The sequence below is a fragment of the Mustelus asterias genome, chromosome 5 (genome assembly GCF_964213995.1).
Source record: "Mustelus asterias chromosome 5, sMusAst1.hap1.1, whole genome shotgun sequence".
In the NCBI taxonomy this organism is placed as follows: Eukaryota; Metazoa; Chordata; class Chondrichthyes; order Carcharhiniformes; family Triakidae; genus Mustelus; species Mustelus asterias.
In genome coordinates this window covers 29,832,869-29,852,207 of record NC_135805.1, presented here as the reverse complement: position 1 = coordinate 29,852,207, position 19,339 = coordinate 29,832,869, and the positions used below count along the sequence as shown (strand labels likewise).

The following is a 19,339-nucleotide window of genomic DNA, read 5'->3' as shown; positions in this document are numbered from 1 at the left end:
CCCTAAACATTGTCTGCTTCACGACACCCTGACCAGTTTACCACAGCTGGCGGAGATATTTACAATATGCATTCCATGTCCAACACTCTGGTGTATGCAGCCAAAGGCTTTTATACATGGTATACTGTGGGCCTTAGACAGCGGCCTTCTCCCATTGAACCTTGTGCAGCTATTCCAAGCTTTAGGACATATTTCAGCTCATAGTCCGGAACCTTGGAATGTCTCAGTTTGTAATTGTAGTAATGTCGAAGGCGGCTCATTGTGGCTTCAACAATGAACAATTTATTATTAATATAATATCTTTACAAGATAAGGGTCTGACAGACCTAAAGCACAAGTCTCATCTCTACTCCTCCCTGGCTCCAACTGAGGTTCTTCCCTGTCCCAGATGCGTGCCCTTGCTCCTGATTGACTTGACTTCCCACGCAGCCTCTCCATAAAGTGTGCAAGGGACAATTTCAAAGTTTGCGGATAACACAAACCTGGGAAATATTGTAAAATGTGAAGAGAACAGTATAGAACTTCAAAATGGCATAGGCAGGTTGATGGAATGGGTATGTAGGTGACAGATGAAGTTTAATGCAGAGAAGAGTGAGGTGATGTATTTTGTTAGAAAGAACATGGAGAAACAATATAAAATAACGGGTAAAATTCTTAAAGGAGTACAAGAGCAGAGGGATCTAGATGTATATGTGCATAAGTCATTAAAGGTGGTGGGACAGGTGAAGAGAGAAGTTAATAAAGCATATAGTATTCATTAATGTGGGATTAGAATGGATAGATGTTTGATGGCTGGCAAAGACAGGATGGGCCAAAGGGCCTGTTACTATGCTGTAAAACACTGACTCTATAATAGGGACATAGAGTACAAGAACAAGGAGCTATGTTGAATTTAGACCTCAGCTAGAATATTATGTACAGTTCTGGCCACTTGCACTATAGGAAGGATATGAACACATTGGAGAGAGTGTAGAAAAAGTTTACAAGGATTTGTTTTGATTTGATTTATTATTGTCGCCTGTATTGAGATACAATGAAAAGTATTGTTTCTTGCACGCTGTACAGAAAAGCATACTGTTCATAGAATACATAGGGGAGAAGGAAATGAGAGAGTGCAGAATATAGTCAGAGCTAGGGAGTAGAGAAAGATCAGCTCAATAGATGGTAAGTCCATTCAAAAGTTTGATGGCAGCAGGGAAGAAGCTGTTCTTGAGTCGGTTGGTACATGATCTCAGACTTTTGTATCTTTTTCCTGACGGAAGAAGGTGGAAGAGAGTATGTCTAGGGTGTGTAGGGTCCTTGATTATGCTGGCTGCTTTTCCGATGCAGCGGGAAGTGTAGATGTAGTCAGTGGATGGGAGGCTGGTTTGCATGGTGGACTGGGCTATGTTCACAGCCCTTGTAGTTTCTTGTGGTCTTGGTCAGAGCACGAGCCATACCAAGCTGTGATTCATCTATGGTGCATCTGTAAAAATTGGTGAGAGTAGTAGCGGACATGCTAAATTTCCTTAGCTTCCTAAGAAAGTAGAGGCGTTGGTGGGTTTTCTTAACGATAGCATTGGCGTGGAGGGACCAGGACAGGTTGTTGGCGATCTGAACACCTAGAAACCTGAAGCTCCCAATCATTTCCACTTCATTCCTGTTAATGTAGACAGGGGCATGTCCTCCACAACGCTTTCTAAAGTCGATGACTAACTATCTCCTTCGTCTTACTGACATTATCGTCAGTATTATCGTTGCACCATTTCATCAGATTCTCTATCTCTTTTCTGTACTCTGTCTCATCATTGTTTGAGATCTGACCCTCTACGGTGCTGTCATCTGCAAACTTGAAAATGGAGTTGGAGGGGAATTTGGCCACACAGTCATAGGTGTATAAGGAGTATAGTAGGGGGCTGAGAACACAGCCTTGTGGGGCACCGGTGTTGAGGATGATCATGGAGGAGGTGTTGTTGCCTCTACTTACTGATTGCGGTCTATGGGTTCGGAAGTCTAGGATCCAGCTGCAGAGGAAGGAGCCAGGATGAGAAACTTCAATTGTGAGGATAGATTGGAGAGGTTGGAGCTGTTCTCCTTGGAGAGAAGAAGGCGAAGAGGATATTTGATAGAGATGTTCAAAATCAGGAAGGGACTGGACAGAGCAGATAGGGAGAAACTGATCCCACTTGTAAACGGATCAAGAACAAGAGAGCAAAGAATTAAAATGATTTGTAAAAGTAGCAAAGGTGACATGAGAAAAACCTTTTCACTGCTATGTGCTGGGGCGGCCTTTAAATGTGACACCCTGATGATTAAAGCGCTAATTTGCTGGCAGGATGGGAGAATCAGAGGTCACCCGCCAGTGATACAGCATAGAACCCATACCTGAAAATTATTGACACTGAAATGCCACAATAGGTGGCATGAAAATCCGCCATTACGGTCGGCGGACTCAATGCTGCTTTTCCTGCCCAAAATCTGCCTGTGCCGATATCGAAGAAAATCTCACCCACTGTTTGTGTGCGCCTATCAGCAGCCTGGCGAGTTTATCAATGAATTAGTCTGATTCAGACTTTTCTGTAAGTCAGTGCCTTGGAGAAGCCTTTACATTTTAGCTTGCAATGAAGAAAGAAATGCTGTTTCCTGAAGCTGGTTTAAAATTTGCCAGTAGTTATCTAGGTCTACATTTAATAGAGAATATTATGCATTAACTTTGCATTTAGCTGTGAATTGAAAACAATCCTTGCTACCCACACTGTGTTGGAACTCATTTGATTTTTCTGCCTGACAATGTTTTGATCTTCTTGCTTCTGATCAGGTGCCAGTCAAAGCATTGGGAGGAAAGCTTTATGTTCGGATCTCCATCCACATCTATAATGAATTGAAGCAGTACCAGAAACTTGCAGATGCAATTGAAGAAATGACACAAGAGTAAGCTAGAGAGCCAAGGCACTTAGTTTCCTGGCTAAATGTGGTCTTACTTCTACACTTCTGATTTCACTATTCCCCTTGTATTTGAATCTACCATTCTTGATACTGAGAAGAGTTTTGTTTTGATTGTTCATTGATTGAGATTTGTTCTATTAGCTGAGATTCAGTACAAGAATAGCATCACATTGAATGATTCTCCAATCATGTTGCAGATTAATGACATAAATGAGTATTGTGAAAACCACTAGATTCAAACCACAGCACTGCCAGAAGTGTCAATGCCATAGTTGTTGGACTTCCCGCTGCTGCCAATAATGGCGTTGGTAGTTTCAAAACTACTAGTTTAATTGCGACTATCATTTTGGTGTCTTCATTTGTAGTTTGAATGATCATGTTCTTAACTGGAACTAATGGAAGCCATTTTAATAAACTAAACCAATATTATTGGAAGTCAGCCAGATTTTGTCAAAAAGATGGCCTTAATTGTGTGACAATTAAAGAATAAATAATTAATGAATAGATATGTTAGAAAGGCTGAAAATGTACTTTGGAACACAAATGTTTATAACTTTCATAGAAACACAGAATCCCTACAGTGCAGAATGAGGCCATTCAGCCCATCGAGTCTGCACTGACAACAATCCCACCCAGGTCCTATCTCTGTAACTCCATGTATTTAACATGCTAATCCCCCTGACACTAAGGGGCAATTTAGCATGGCCAATCACATTTTTGGACTGTGGGAGGAAACTGGAGGTGGAAACCCACGCAGACACGGGGAGAATATGCAAACTCCACACAGGCAGTGACCCAATGCCGAAATTGAACCCAGAACCCTGGCACTGTGAGGCAACAGTGCTAACCACTGTGCCACCATGCCCATACCCTGATTATTTTGTATTAATATTTTTCATAATAATTTTTTCCTAACAGTGATCATTAAATGGACTTTTAAAGTGCTATGAGAGAAAAGGATTGAATATGTGTTTCTCAGGCCGTCGAATAAAGAGATAACATGAATATTAACCTTGACTGGGGAAAGACTGAATGAGCCCTTGTTTAAGGGATCTCAACTCCAGATAACAGAAGGCCATGTTGACCAACCATTGGTCGAGGCCCAAACCTACCTCAAGATAAGAGATATAGTTTGAGAAGAAGCATTGTCTTAAAACTAATGGCTGGAACTCTACCACCTTGCCCGTTATGCAATTGGCGCGGGCAAGGGCCCGACAGCGGAAATCTCCATCGACCTCAAATCGGAATTTCCGGCCTCGCCCGAGCGAGGTCGTAAAATCCCGCCCATAATGTGTAATTAGCTAAAAACCAATGGGTTAATTCTTATTTCATTATTAACAAGTTATAGACCAGTTGGCTATTTTCCAACAATTGGTTAAGGTGGGCTTTCAATATTTTAAGGTATAAGAGTAGGGTCCCAAGAAGCCATTTTGGGTAAGGACAGGCAGAGAAGGAAAAGGACAGACAGAGAGACTGAGAAAGGCAAGGCAGTGAAGTGCTGAGAGCTGTCTTTGAGGTTCCTTGGAGTTGTCGCTTTACGGCCTGTGAAGGTTGGTGAGATCTCTTTTCAGTTGTTAAAAAGTTAAGCTTTCTCCTCTTACTGTTAATTACTGCCAATCACTGTTAATTGACACTTCATTTTTTAAATCTGATTTGTTACCTCTTTTTAATGGTTAATAAACTTTCTGAATTCATCATTTAAAGTGTTTTTTCTAAGTCACTGGAACCTTACGTGATTTACAATAGGAGCAGTTATTGCAAACAATTGAACCCTATAAATCTTGTAGATAAATAAAAGAATACGTTTGGAATTGTGTTGCCCTTGAACTCGGGTCAATTGATACCATGGACAAAGACACGCAAACTCTCAGTTATACAACAAATCTTCTTTATCAATTACCTCAAAATTACACCAGGCGTGAAACTTTGTTACACACAAAGTATTTAACCTTTGACCTACTCCATTCTACACAAAAGTATTCAAAAGGTATCAAAGCTTCACAAAATATCCAAATTCATGAATTGAGATACTACCCAGGGCAAGGTGAACTGATGAGATTCCCTGCTAATGGGTTTTGTTCAGATGTCTCCGAGTCCAAGACTCAGGGTTTTGCTTCTACAGTGGCTGATCCCGGGTTTCTGCTGCTGATGTCTCTTTGTCTCTCCTTCTTAAAGAGATCCTGCTGGTGTGCTTCCGGTCACATACTCCAAGGACAGGCACAAATCAATCACTGTCTTTTTGGTCACGAATACTGAGAGTTGTGCCTCTGTCAGAAGGTCATAATTCTCTCGAGAACACAACACACAGGGATCCGTGTTCAATCACTGTCTGTGCAAGGCATAGCAACAGCCACTCTCCAATCAATTCCCATGTTTGTTGCATAGCTGCACATCCTTAGCCTAATACAGAGTTAGCCCATTTAACCATCAGGCTTTGCTGATGTCTTACAGGTATCTTTATGGATACCTATCAGGCTAAAATTGGTGATCGAGGTGGTAAGACATGAATGAGCACTTTAGTGATAACACTTGAAAACGCTGCATGTTTGGAAACATCTAAGTTACAAAAACAGACTTTAAGATGAAGCACAACCTTTTTGTTTCACCTCAGTACCAAGTTTATCTGGGAAAGAGTTTGAGCTGTTGCATTGTGATTGCTTATTCAAATCAGACGATATTCAGTTCAAGGATGTGATTGATTTTATTCAATCTAAAGTAAGATATGGGAGTTATCAAAAGCTACGGACCTTTTACCCTATGACACGTACTGTTGTGCTGTCAGAAGCGATGTTATTATTCAGGAAAAAGAACAGAGATTCTTTGAGCTCGAGAAAGAACTGGAACAGGAGAAACAACTCCAATCAGAGCAGCTACTACAAGAGAGAGAAATATACTAAAAGCAGTTCGAACATGAGAGAACTCCATTCAAAACAGCTAGCAGAGCGTTTAAAGCAGGCAGATCATGAAAGGGAGCTCCATTCAAAGCAATCTGTGTTGTTAGAATAGCGGGCTCATGTGACAGTTACAAAAGCAGAAGATTATAAGCAGAGACCATTACAAATTGAGGAACAGACTACATGCCTGAAACTAGAATTGTCTGACTCACAGGCTGCTTTGAAGGAAGCGAGAGCAGGGATAGACCATTCTCATTGTGAAGCAAAATATATGAGTTAGAAGAAGAGTTGGAGAGAAAGGATGGGGGGCGATCTTCCCAAAATATTCTAAGTCCCGAATGAATGGAAAACATGAGAAATTCGCGCTTTTTTGGGCGACTTAAAAATTGAATCGTACCTGACAGGCAAAAAAAAATCTTGATAAACTTGAAATTCGCCAGTAGACGGTGTGGGCAGGGCCTAAGTCACCCAAAAGCCAGCTGATAGCAGCAGAGAATGCAATTACACATGCATAGGTTTCTGTACTCTGAGAGCACAGAGACCTGTCACAGTCTCTGCTGCTATAGCATGTCTCCATAGTCCAGCAGCCCCAACCCACCCCCGCTACCATGGGGCTCCACGGTCGATTGCGATCCCCCTACCCCGGAAAATAGCCACCCCTCGCCCGGAATGATTGCAGCCAAAACCACAAGCCCCCACTCACCCCCCCCCCCCCCCCCCCACTGATCGCTACTACAGAATGGCAGAGGTTGCCCCCCACCCCCCCCCCCATGATCCCTGTTATAGAATGCACAGTGGTTCCCCCCCCCACACCGAACAGCCAACCCGCTACCTCCTCTGGCCCCACCCCCTTGGCACTGTCAGGTGCCCAGTGGGCACTGCCAGTGTACCAGGATTGCAGTGCCAAAGCGTCCGGTGGGCAGTGCCAGTGTGCCAGGCTGGAGTGCCAAAGTGCCTGGTGTGAGGTGCCAGGCTGCTAGTGCCCCACCCTGACCTCCCAGGGGGCCTCACTGGCCTCCGGTTCTATTGGCGAAGCCATCATGCCTGGTTCCGGTTGATGATTCTCGCTGAAGAGAACCTTCCCCATCGAGGCCACAGAGGCAAGTGAGCCCGGGCGATTCCATCCTGGGCTCACAAATTCCATTCAAATGAGATTTAAGATAAATTTAAATATTATATTAAATATTATAATACCTTTCCGGACGTGAGGCCGATAGCACCGGACATCCGGTGCAATAAGATTGTGAAAGGCGAGAAATCGGGCGCAAACTTGGCTTCTCGGCTCATGATCTTACCGGCTCGCCCTGCCCATCATTGGCCGGCAGGGCTCAATGGTAAGATCACCCCCGATAATTTAATCATTGCAATTAGTCATGGGAATTGCAATCCAGTCTCAGACTGTAGTTTGTGTGCAGTGTGCTCAGCCTGACCCACCATCACTGGCTGAGTTTGGTAAAATAATCGGCAAGGCCACAGTTACAGATCCTGATGGACAGATTGTAAGAGATGAAGAGAGGTCAACACTTCTTTCTCGTACTGAGATGCAAATTTGTGTGTAAAATCTGGGAAAGATTGATGGGGGGGAATGATCTCCTAATTGTAAATATGCGATGGTTAGATTTTAGACACTGTCATGCATAGTTGGAGGATGATGATTTAGAAAATATTATTTTAACTGCCTGTTCAACAAACTTGAAGGAAAATGCAGACCCCAGTATCGACCGACACCAGCAGAAATCGTGAATGTCATTTTACAATCTCCAGGCATTGCTAACATAGACTTAAATGAGAAAATGAAAGAGACACATGAGTGACTTTGCTAGCCATCTCTATGTTCTATATCATAGAAACCCTACAGTACAGAAAGAGGCCATTTGGCCCATCGAGTCTGCACCGACCACAATCCCACCCAGGCCCTACCCCCATATCCCTACATATTTTACCCACTAATCCCTCTAATCTACACATCCCAGGACACTAAGGGGCAATTTTAGCATGGCCAATCAACCTAACCCGCACATCTTTGGACTGTGGGAGGAAACCGGAGCACCCAGAGGAAACCCACGCAGACACGAGGAGAATGTGCAAACTCCACACAGACAGTGACCCAAGCCGGGAATCGAACCCGGGACCCTGGAGCTGTGAAGCAGCAGTGCTAACCACTGTGCTACCGTGCCGCCCATGAGTGTTCCCAGTATATGAGTGTTCCCAGTATGTTACCCCTCGATCAGCATCAATTGGGCAGAACCAACCTAATTTCCAAAGCATGTTTTTAAGATAATTACACCCTAAAGTCAGAAGCACTCTGGGATATCTTACCCAAGATGTGGAGATGCCGGCATTGGACTGAGTCTCACAACACCAGGTTAAAGTCCAACAGGTTTATTTGGCAGCACAAGCCACTAGCTTTCGGAGCACTGCTCCTTCGTCAGGTGAGTGGGAGTTCTGTTCACAAACGGGGCATATAAAGACACAAACTCAATTTACAAAATAATGGTTGGAATGCGAGTCTTTACAGGTAATCAAGTCTTAAAGATACAGACAATGTGAGTGGAGAGAGGGGTAAGCACAGGTTAAAGAGATGTGTGTTGTCTCCAGCCAGGACAGTTAGTTTGATTTTGCAAGCCCCTGCAAGTCGTGGGGGTCACAGAAAGAGACCCCCTGTGTTGTGTGACCCCCACGACTTGCCTGGGCTTGCAAAATCTCACTAACTGTCCTGGCTGGAGACAATACACATCTCTTTAACCTGTGCTTGCCACTATGAAGCATTGGGACTACAAATGGAGAGTTAGCAAAGACTGCAAGATATTTTGATAAGATTACCTGAGAGTCAAGAATGTGTTGGCATGACATTGAGATACTGCATAAGTGTGAAGTAATCAATAGAATATGCAGAAAATCAGTTCACAAATGGGTTGGTTGAAAAGTTAGGAGATACATCGTCAAATGCACTGGAAACAGGCCTCAGTCATGTGTAACTACTTGAAAAACAGCATGAAATGGTCAATTGGGTCAATAGAATGAGACAACATCCTTAAATCATTGAGGCACAGACACATACTCCATAGAGAAACTGTCCTTAAAAGTATCAGAATGGTATTATACACTGTGGTACTTCACAGCGCAGTCAAAGATAAAGTAATTTTGGATTGGGCCAGGAAGTAATCATTGAATCCCAACAGCACAGAAGGAAGCCATTTGGCCCATCGAGCCTGCACCAACAATAACCACACCTGTTTGCCCTGCTCATACCCCTGACACTAAGGGACAGTTTAGGATGGCCAATATCGCACATCTTTGGACTGTGGGAGGAAACTGGAGCACCCAGAGGGAAATCCACACAGACATGGAGAGAACATGTGTAACCACACAGACAGAGGCTGGGATTGAACCCAGGTCCCTGGCCCTGTAAGGTAGCTATGTTAACCATTGGGCCACCATGGCACCCAGTAACGCAGTGTAAAAAATGTCCACAAAATTGGATCCACCTTTAAAGAAAAAGAGAGCTGGAGGTAAGCTAATTTCATTTGATTTAGTAGTTAACACATGAATATTGATATGTTAGTAACGTCAAATTAACAATATATTTGTAAAGAATGTTATTGATTGAGGTAATCTGTGGGTGGCGCTAATCACTAATCTTCTCCATTGGTGGAGAAAGGGAAAACTGTACAGTTGAATGCAAATTACCCCACTCAATGGGCTAACAGGTTACCATCATGAAAGGCCAAAGTAAAGGCAGAGAAAATAAATGGTATCACATTAGTCAATTAAAAACTGTGAAAGAGTAAATACTACACTTTGTTTTGATGCAGATGTATATCTTGATACTCCATATCCTGATCTCCACAGCCTGCCATGAGCTTTTCTCAAGAATCAACATCTTACAAACAGGAAGACCCAGAACTAATGCCACCTCCCAAGAGACAATGTAACCAGAGCAATTTTAGCAATTTTATTCAGCGTCAGTGTAACTATTGTGACATGACTGCATATTGTAACAATTATGATGAGACCACAGATGAAGTTTTCATGTCTCACTGCGATGTTAGGAACCTGGGCAAACAAGGGTTTGATCATCGGTGACCAACTGGAAATTGGGTTTGCAAAATTGGAAGGATGGGGGTCAAAAATGAATATATGTACATAGGCCAAGAAGCCTATTGCATCACCACAAATGACTTATGGATGAAGCATGTGACACAGCTGTGCCCCATGGCATAAGCTACTTATTGATTCAAACCCACTCAAATAACTGTGATTGGAAGTGAAGTTTTATTCCTGATACCTACTCACAATGCCACTGAACTGAGAATCAATTGTGGAAAGCAGGAGCAAGCATGGAAGGCCACAATTCAGCTGGGTCACCCTATACCCTGAATTTGAAAGACATTAGGGGGATTCTCTGGGCCCACTATCTCCTGACAGGAATCACGTTGACCTGGAGAATCGGGCGTCAGCAGAAAAACAGGTTTCGCGCCAAGCGCGATGTTCCTGGCCTGCAACGCCGGCCTGATCATCTTCCCGCGCAGAGCCGGGGGATGGGCTCTATGGGAATTGTGAAAGTAACTAAATGAAAACCATAATATTGTCAGAGTCAATGTGCTGATGTGTGTGTCAATGTGCCTCCAAAACTGCTGGACTTTGCATTGGTGCTGATTCTGTGCTGCTGGGAGAGCAGGAGTCACTGTGATTGGGAGGACTCTTGAAAGGCCCTTGTTTTTTATTCTTGATCGACAAGGGGGGGGTGTCAAGGGTTATTGGGGGGGGGGGGAGGCAAGAAAGTGGCATTAAAGGCACAATCAGATCGACCATGATCTTATTCAATAGTGGAATCAGCTTGATGGGCTGAATGGCCATGACCACTCCTATTCCTTATGTTCAATCTTGGTTCTCTGGGCTCCACAAACATCCAGTGAAGATATTTTCCCCCTGCATTGCAGGCATTGTGAATGGCTGTTTTCCATGATAATCAGCCTACAGCAGACCCAGTCATGAGCTAAGAACAATCCCAGTGGTGTGGAGAGTTTTGAAAACTGTAAGGACAATGTCACCTGTTCTTCCTAAGCACACTGTACCTGCCCCATGCCTTGTCTGAAATTAGTATTTATTGTAACCCAAAATATTATTTTCTGAAAGAAATCCATCAAATTTGCATTGGAATGAATCGAAACTGACTGCTTTGACTGTTTTGTTAGGCATTCTCTGCACTGATTGAAGACTTGTTCACTGAAAACACAGATCTTGCTCCCTCCTTCTGCAGTCCTGGACAAGGTGAAAGAGCTTATTGTGGTCAGAATTATTAAGACCTTTTGGAATCCCAGAAAGAACAATTATATCACCTCTCAGCCTTCTAGTTTCCAGTGAGAATGTACTCACTCCATATAACCCAACCCTGCAGCCCTTCAACCGTTGTGGCTGCCCTCTCCTGTATCCTTTCAGTAGCTGCAGTATTCTTTCCGTACTATGGCAACAGGACCTGTACACATGCAGTCGCACTAACGCTTTATTAAGTGGAAGAATTATCTCATTATTTTGGCTCAATATTGAGAGCCAATGTACACATTTCCATGCAAATTATTTTTTCAATGATAAGGTTATTTGTAGTGAAATGTCTGTAAAAGGCTGAGTTGAAAGCGTTAGCTGACAGATTATAAGTGAATTTTCCAAACAGCAGAATGAATTCCTCACGGCACCAGTTGCGATGCAATGGCTGATTTCTTTGTTGATTTGCTGGCTCACCGCTCCCTTGTGCAGCAAAGTCGAAAGGATTTTAGTCTGAATGGAACTGGACCACATCCTTGGAAGTTTCATTATTTGAATAAAAGATACAACCTCCCCACCCCCCATTGCAAAAGCAGAATTTAGAAATTAAATAGAAGCAGTAAGCATTTTATCCATATGCTTTAATAAAAGGAAAAAAAACATAGCTACTGCAAAATTTATTATGAAATAAAAGCAGTGAGCATCGATAAATTAATGATGCAGCCGCGGGGAGAGCAGGCTGGGACTATTTTTAACTTGACTTTCTCTGTAGCTGTGTAAATCATTCGAAATTATGAAGGTAGATTTCAGGTTAGATTTTTAAACTAAGTTGAAAGGCCTGAAGACAAACTCCAAAATTGAAACAATGCAAACTTATTTATTGATATTTAGATTCTTATACATATGTTCATGCTTTATGTATGTCATACATGAACCAGTTATATGGGTACTTATTATCTTAACATTAAAGCAGCAGGGTGGGGACCAGCAGGAAAGCTGAGGAAGAAGCTTTGCAGGCAGATTGAAGGCAGTGACATTGGAGGACTGGGAAGATTGGTTGTGTTAGACCCAATGGGACGTGACAGGGCAGGTCGTTGCTAATGGCTGAAGGTTCAGTGTGAAACAGCAGTAACGCAGGGCCTGGGAAAGGGGATTGAAGAGACCAGCTGATCAGGACAGGCAGCAGTGCTCTGAAGGTAACTGAAGAGGGAAAGCATGTGCAGCCTGGAACACAAACCTCAAAGTACTCGGAAGACTAGATGGAGACAGAAAGGTCAAAATTAGGCAGGTCCAACAGGAAGAACAAAACTGCAGCAAAGAGCTGAACCATGTTTTAAATGCATGCTGCAAGAAATAAATATAAGATTAGGAATAAAGTTTAAACATTTAAACTGAATTTATTGCAGAGGAACATTTTGTTAAGACAGCGAGATAGCTGGCTGGACATGGGTGAGAGAATTTAAAAACTTGCAGCGTATGTTGTCATTCTTTTACAAACTTGACGGTTAATATTTTCATTATATCTGTTTTAAAACATAGGGCTGCATTTTACCCGCTCGTTTTTCACTGGGGAGCACATAAAACATGCTGGGTGCCCAAACCACCACTTACCCTCTTAACCCGCACTCACCCAATAATACAGGGGCTGGGTGGGCAGGCACTGAAATCAGCATTCCCCTCCCCCGCCCCTCCCCACGATATTTCAATAAATAATCAAGGGTCAATTGAACTTGTTATCAAGACAATTGACCCAGTAATACACTGCTCGTGCTATAAAAATGGTTGGCATGGAGACAGGAGTGCACAGACTGCTCTCTTCAAAAACTTGTTCAAAGGGCAGGAAGGAATGGGGGTTACTATGTTCCTATGTTTGGAGAGTGCCCTTTGCAGATTGGGGGGGGTTAGCCGCGCCCCCCCCCGCCCCCCGAGATATTACCCCCCTTTTGTCTGACCCACCTGCTCCATTAAAGACATCCTCCCTAAACTGTCTTAACGCTGCCTACTGAAATCCCAGACTTACCTAGCTCAATGGTTTCCATGGGCCGCCTTTTTTTTGGATGCAGTCCAGGCAGCACCAACCATCGCCCTCCTGGCATTGCCGGACTGATGGCGTTGCTGGCCAATCAAAGGGCAGGAAGCCCCACCCTGCCCCAGTTTAGTCCGTCCGCAGTGCATTATGGGGCAGACTGTGTGGAGCAGGTTGATGCGGGGGAAATTGAAGTTTTACTGTGTCACAAAACCGATGGTGTAGATTATTTTGAGGAATACTGTTATTGTTAATGACGTTAAATATCAAAAAATCATATTTTCAAAACAAAGTCACAGAGAGAACCTTATTAATACACAATGAGCAAGAGCAGGTTTTATTTATTTTAGTAATAACAGTTGCCATTTTAGATCATTTCACAATGTTGTTTCCTCAGAAGCAAGCATTAGCTGATTGTCCTTTTATAGAAATCATAGAAACCCGACAGTGCAGAAGGAGGCCATTTGGCCCATCGAGTCTGCACCGACCACAATCCCACCCACGCCCTACCCCCACATATTGACCTGCTAATCCCTCTCACCTACGCATCTTAGGACTCTAAGGGGCAATTTTTAACCTGGCCAATTAACTTAACCCGCACATCTTTGGACTATGGGAGGAAACCGGAGCACCCGGAGGAAACCCACGCAGACACGAGGAGAACTCCACACAGACAGTGACCCGTGCGAGGAATCGAACCCAGGACCCTGGAGCTGTGAAGCAGCAGTGCTAACTAACCACTGCGCTACCGTGCCACCCTATGACTGTGTAGTCAAATTCCCCTCCAACTCGATTTTCAAGTTTGCTGACGACACAGCATAGTGGGTTGGATCTCAAACAATACAGGAATGAGATAGAGAATCTGGTGAACTGGTGCGGTGACAATAATCTCTCCCTCAATGTCAACAAAACGAAGGAGATTGTCATCGACTTCAGGAAGCGTAAAGGAGAACATGCCCCTGTCTCCATCAATGGGGACAAAGTAGAAAGGGTCTAGAGCTTCAGGTTTTTAGGTGTCCAGATCACCAACAACCTGTCCTGGTCCCCCCATGCTGACACTATAGTTAACAAAGCCCACCAACGCCTCTACTTTCTCAGTAGACTAAGAAATTTGGCATGTCAGCCATGACTCTCACCAACCTTTACAGATGCACCATAGAAAGCATCACAGCTTGGTATGGCTCCTGCTCTGCCCAAAACCGCAAGGAACTACAAAAGATCGTGAATGTCGCCCAATCCATCATACAAACCAGCCTCCCATCCATTGACTCTGTCTACACTTCCTGCTGCCTCGGCAAAGTAGCCAGCATAATCAAGGACCCCATGCACCCTGGATATTCTCTCTTCCACTTTTTTCCGTCGAGAAAAAGATACAAAAGACTGAGGTCACGTACCAACCGATTCAAGAACAGCTTCTTCCCTGCTACCATCAGACTTTTGAATGGACTTACCTTGCATTAAGCTGATCTTCCTCTACACCCTAGCTATGACTGTAACACTACATTCTGCACTCTCTCATTTCCTTCTCTATGAATGGTATGTTTTGTCTGTATAGCGTGCAAGAAACAATACTTTTCATTGTATGTTAATACTTGGCTTGCCCAAAGGAGGCAGAGAGTGGGTATAGATGGGTCTTTTTCTAAATGGAGGTCGGTCACCAGTGGTGTGCCCCAGGGATCTGTTCTGGGACCCTTGCTGTTTGTCATTTTCATAAATGACCTGGATGAGGAAGCGGAGGGATGCGTTGGTAAGTTTGCCGATGACACGAAGGTTGGTGGGGTTCTGGACAGCCTGGAGTGATGTCAGAAGTTACAGAGGGACATAGATAGGATGCAAGACTGGGCGGACGAGTGGCAGATGGACTTCAACCCAGATAAATGCGTCGTGGTCCATTTTGGTAGGTCAAATGGGATGAAGGAGTACAATATAAAGGGAAAGACTCTTAGTACTGTAGAGGATCAGAAGGACCTTGGGGTCCGGGTCCATAGGACTCTAAAATCGGCCCCGCAGGTGGAGGAGGTGGTTAAGAAGGCGTATGGTGTGCTGGCCTTTATCAATCGAGGGATTGAGTTTAGGAGTCCGGGGACATTGATGCAGCTATATAAGACCCTCGTCAGACCCCACTTGGAGTACTGTGCTCAGTTCTGGTCGCCTCACTATAGGAAGGATGTGGAAAAGATTGAAAGGGTGCAGAGGAGATTTACAAGGATGTTGCCTGGATTGAGTGGCATGCCTTATGAGGATTTGCTGAGGGAGCTTGGTCTTTTCTTCTTGGAGAGATGAAGGATGAGAGGAGACCTAATAGAGGTGTATAAGGTGTTGAGAGGCATAGATCGGGTGGACACTCCGAGGCTTTTTCCCAGGGTGGAAATGTCTGCTACGAGAGGACACAGGTTCAAGGTGCTGGGGGGTAGGTACAGGGGAGATGTTAGGGGTAGGTTTTTCACACAGAGGGTGGTGGGTGAGTGGAATAGGGTGCCGTCAGTGGTGGTGGAGGCAAACTCAATAGGGTCTTTTAAGAGACTCCTGGATGAGTACATGGAGCTTAATAGAATGGAGGGTTATAGGTAGGTGTAGAAGGTAGGGATGTGTTCGGCATAACTTGTGGGCCGAAGGGCCTGTTTGTGCTGTAGTTTTTCTATGTTCTATGTAACAATAATAAATCAAATCAAATCAAATAACAAGCTGTAATTTTTTTATTCTCTTGTAAGCTATGCAAGGTGAAATTTGCTGAAATGAAGGCATTTAGTGAGATATAATTTGGCTGAATTTTACATTCCCCACCAATAGGCTTGAAGGCGGGTGTGTGGGAGGGGAGCACATAATATCCAGTGGATGGTTTTCCTACCACCTACCCACTACCCTTCGCCCACTTTTCTGAAATTTTTTGGTGGGTGGGTGGGGCAGGTGTCAGGTGGCTGCCCACTCTTGGGGCCGATTGAGGCCCTTAAGTAGTCAGTTCATGGCCACTTAAGGATCTCATCCCACCCCGACTGCTGTTTTACCCACAGTGCGGATGTAGCCTATACCATGTCAGGGACCGTTGATGCTTTAGCTACAGGTACGTGTCAGGCAAGGGGGCAGCTTATCCTTTGAGGGGTCCCCTGGGTCCAATGGAGGTGAACAACCACCCCCCCCCCCCCCCCCCCATAGAATAATAGAATCCTTACAGTGCAGAAGGAAGCCATTTGGCCCATCGAATCTGCACAGACTCTGACAGAGTAGGCCCTCTCCCCTGTCCTATCTCTGTATTCCCACACATTTACCATGACTAAACCCATAACTTACACATCTTTGGTCACTAAGAGGCAATTTAGCATGACCAATCCACCTAACCTGCCCATCTTTGGACTATGGAAGGAAACCGGAGCATCCAGAGAAAACCCACACAAACACAGGGAGAATGTGCAAACTCCACACAGACCAGTGCCCAAGGTTGGAATTGAAGGGCGGCACGGTAGCACAGTGGTTAGCACTGCTGCTTCACAGCTCCAGGGTCCCGGGTTCGATTCCCGGCTCGGGTCACTGTCTGTGTGGAGTTTGCACATTCTCCTCGTGTCTGCGTGGGTTTCCTCTGGGTGCTCCGGTTTCCTCCCACAGTCCAAAGATGTGCGGGTTAGGTTGATTGGCCAGGTTAAAATTGTACCTGAGATGCGTAGTTAGAGGGATTAGCGGATAAATATGTGGGGGTAGGGCCTGGGTGGGATTGTGGTCGGTGCAGACTCGATGGGCCGAATGGCCTCCTTCTGCACTGTAGGGTTTCTATGATTCTATGAACCCGGGTCCTTGGCGCTGTGAGACAGCAGTGCTAGCCACTGTTCTTCCCATTCCCCTTTAAACTCTCCCCTGGCTTTTTGAACCAAGTTCCCCCGGCCCCCACTTAGATTCCTCGCTGTGACAACCACCCCAATCCTGGACTTATCTGTTAGTCCAAGTTCCACATTGGGAACTGCCTGAAGTCCCAGCAGTGGCCAGCACTCCGAGTGGCACTGTTAGGACAACAAAGCTGCCGGCAAATCTGATTGGCCAGCAGCTCTGTAAATCCTCTCAAGAAAGAGATGAAAGTCTGGCCTTAAAGCAGTTAACGCCACATGTTTCTGTCTGGCAGCCATCCGGTAGACAGGTTCCTCCCAACCCCTTGAACATTTAGCCAAAGGATGGGAACTGTGTCATTCCCTAAACTCCAGCCGTGTTAAGTCCACAAGGATGTCACAAATGAGCAGTGGCTCCAAAATAAGAACATAAGAACTCGGAGCAGGTCTTCTGGCCCCTCGAGCCTGCTCCACCATTCAATAAGATCATGGCTGATCTTTCCGTGGACTCAGTTCCACTTACCTGCCCGCTCACCATAACCCTTAATTCCTTTACTGTTCAAAAATCTATCTATCCTTGCCTTAAAAACATTCAATGAGGTAGCCTCAACTGCTTCACTGGGCAGGGAATTCCACAGATTCACAACCCTTCGTGTGAAGAAGTTCCTCCTCAACTCAGTCTTAAATCTGCTTCCCCCTTATTTTGAGGCTATGCCCCCTCGTTCTAGTTTCACCCGCCAGTGGAAACAACTTCCCTGCTTCTTTCTTATCAATTCCCTTCATAATCTTATATGTTTCTATAAGATTTTCCCTCATTCTTTTGAATTCCAATGAGTATAGCCCGGTCTACTTAGTCTCTCCTCATAAGCCAACCCTCTCAACTCCGGAATCAACCTAGTGAATATCCTCTGCACCCCCTCCAGTGCCAGTATATCCTTTCTCAAGGAGACCAAAACTGTATACTGTACTCCAGGTGTGGCCTCACCAGCACCTTATACAGCTGCAACACAACCTCGCTGTTTTTAAACTCCATCCCTCTAGCAATGAAGGACAAAATTCCATTTGCCTTTTTAATTACCTGCTGCACTTGCAAACTAACTCCTTGAGATTCCTCACAAGGATACCCAGGTCCCTCTGCACAGCAGCATGCTGCAATTTTTTACCATTTAAATAATAGTCCATTTTGCTGTTATTCCTATCAAAATGGATGACATCACATTTACCAACATTGTACTCCAACTGCCAGACCCTCGCCCACTCACTTGGACTATCTATATCCCTTTGCAGACTTACAGCGTCCTCTGCACACTTTGCTCTGCCACCCATCTTAGTGTCATCTGTGAATTTTGACACACTTGGTCCCCAACTCCAAATCATCCATGTAAATCGTATACAATTGCGGTCCCAAAACTGATCCCTGAGGCACACCACTAGTCACTGATCGCCAACCAGAAAAACACCCATTTACCCCCACTCTTTGCTTTCTGTTAGTTAACCAATCCTCTATCCATTCTAATACGTTACCCATAACACCGTGCACCTTTATCTTAAGGTTTATCTTATGTAGCAGTCTTTGATGTGGCACCTTGTCAAATGCCTTCTGGAAATCCAGATACACATCCACAGGTTCCCCATTGTCCACTGCACATGTAATGTTCTCAAAATATTCCACCAAATTAGTCAAACATGACCTGCCCTTCATGAACCCATGCTGCGTCTTACCAATGGGACAATTTATATCCAGATATCTCGCTATTTCTTCCTTGATGATAGATTCAAGCATTTTCCCCACTACAGAAGTTAAGCTAACCGGCCTATAGTTGCCTGCCTTTTGTCCACCTCCTTTTTTAAACAGTGGCGTCACATTTGCTGTTTTCCAACCTGCAGGAACCACCCCAGAGTCCAGCGAATTTTGGTAAATTACCACTAATGCATTTGCTATTTGTCCCGCCATCTCTTTTAGTACCCTGGGATGCATACCATCAGTACAAGGAGACTTGTCTACCTTTAGTCCCATTAGCTTGCCCAACACTACCTCTTTCGTGATAATGACAGTTTCTAGGTTCTCACTTGCCATAGCCCTCCTGTCATCAATTTTTGGCATGTTATTTGTGTCTTCCACTGTGAAGACTGACACAAAATACCTGTTCAATGCCTCAGCCATTTTCTCATTTCCAGTTATTACATCCCATAAATGTTAAACTCTGACAAAGGGTCATCAGACGCAAAACGTGGCTCTACTTTCTTTCCACAGATCTGCTGAGATTTTCCAGCATTTTCTGTTCTGGTTTTGGTCCAAAATGTTCCTGATTGGCCAGTAGGTGGCAGCCTAGATACATGCAATTAATGATCTTTGCATCAGAAATTAAAACAACTTTTAAATATGGTGTTGCTAACATCCACCATCCAAAAAATAA

General features: G+C 44.4%; 2 protein-coding genes across 4 annotated transcripts in view; one reads left to right on the top strand and one right to left on the bottom strand.

The window, feature by feature from the left end:
- LOC144493440 (uncharacterized) overlaps window positions 1-4,607 on the top strand; it is a 131,913-nt gene extending 127,306 nt beyond the window's left edge. For both annotated transcript variants that reach the window (XM_078212350.1, XM_078212351.1), the window contains one exon: window positions 2,798-4,607. In XM_078212350.1, the coding sequence (XP_078068476.1) occupies window positions 2,798-2,914 (117 nt within the window). In that variant the 3' untranslated portion in view covers window positions 2,915-4,607. The remainder of the gene's footprint in view (window positions 1-2,797) is intronic.
- Window positions 1-19,339, bottom strand: part of cdk19 (cyclin dependent kinase 19) — a 329,688-nt gene that overhangs the window by 56,385 nt on the left and 253,964 nt on the right. The window lies entirely within an intron of this gene.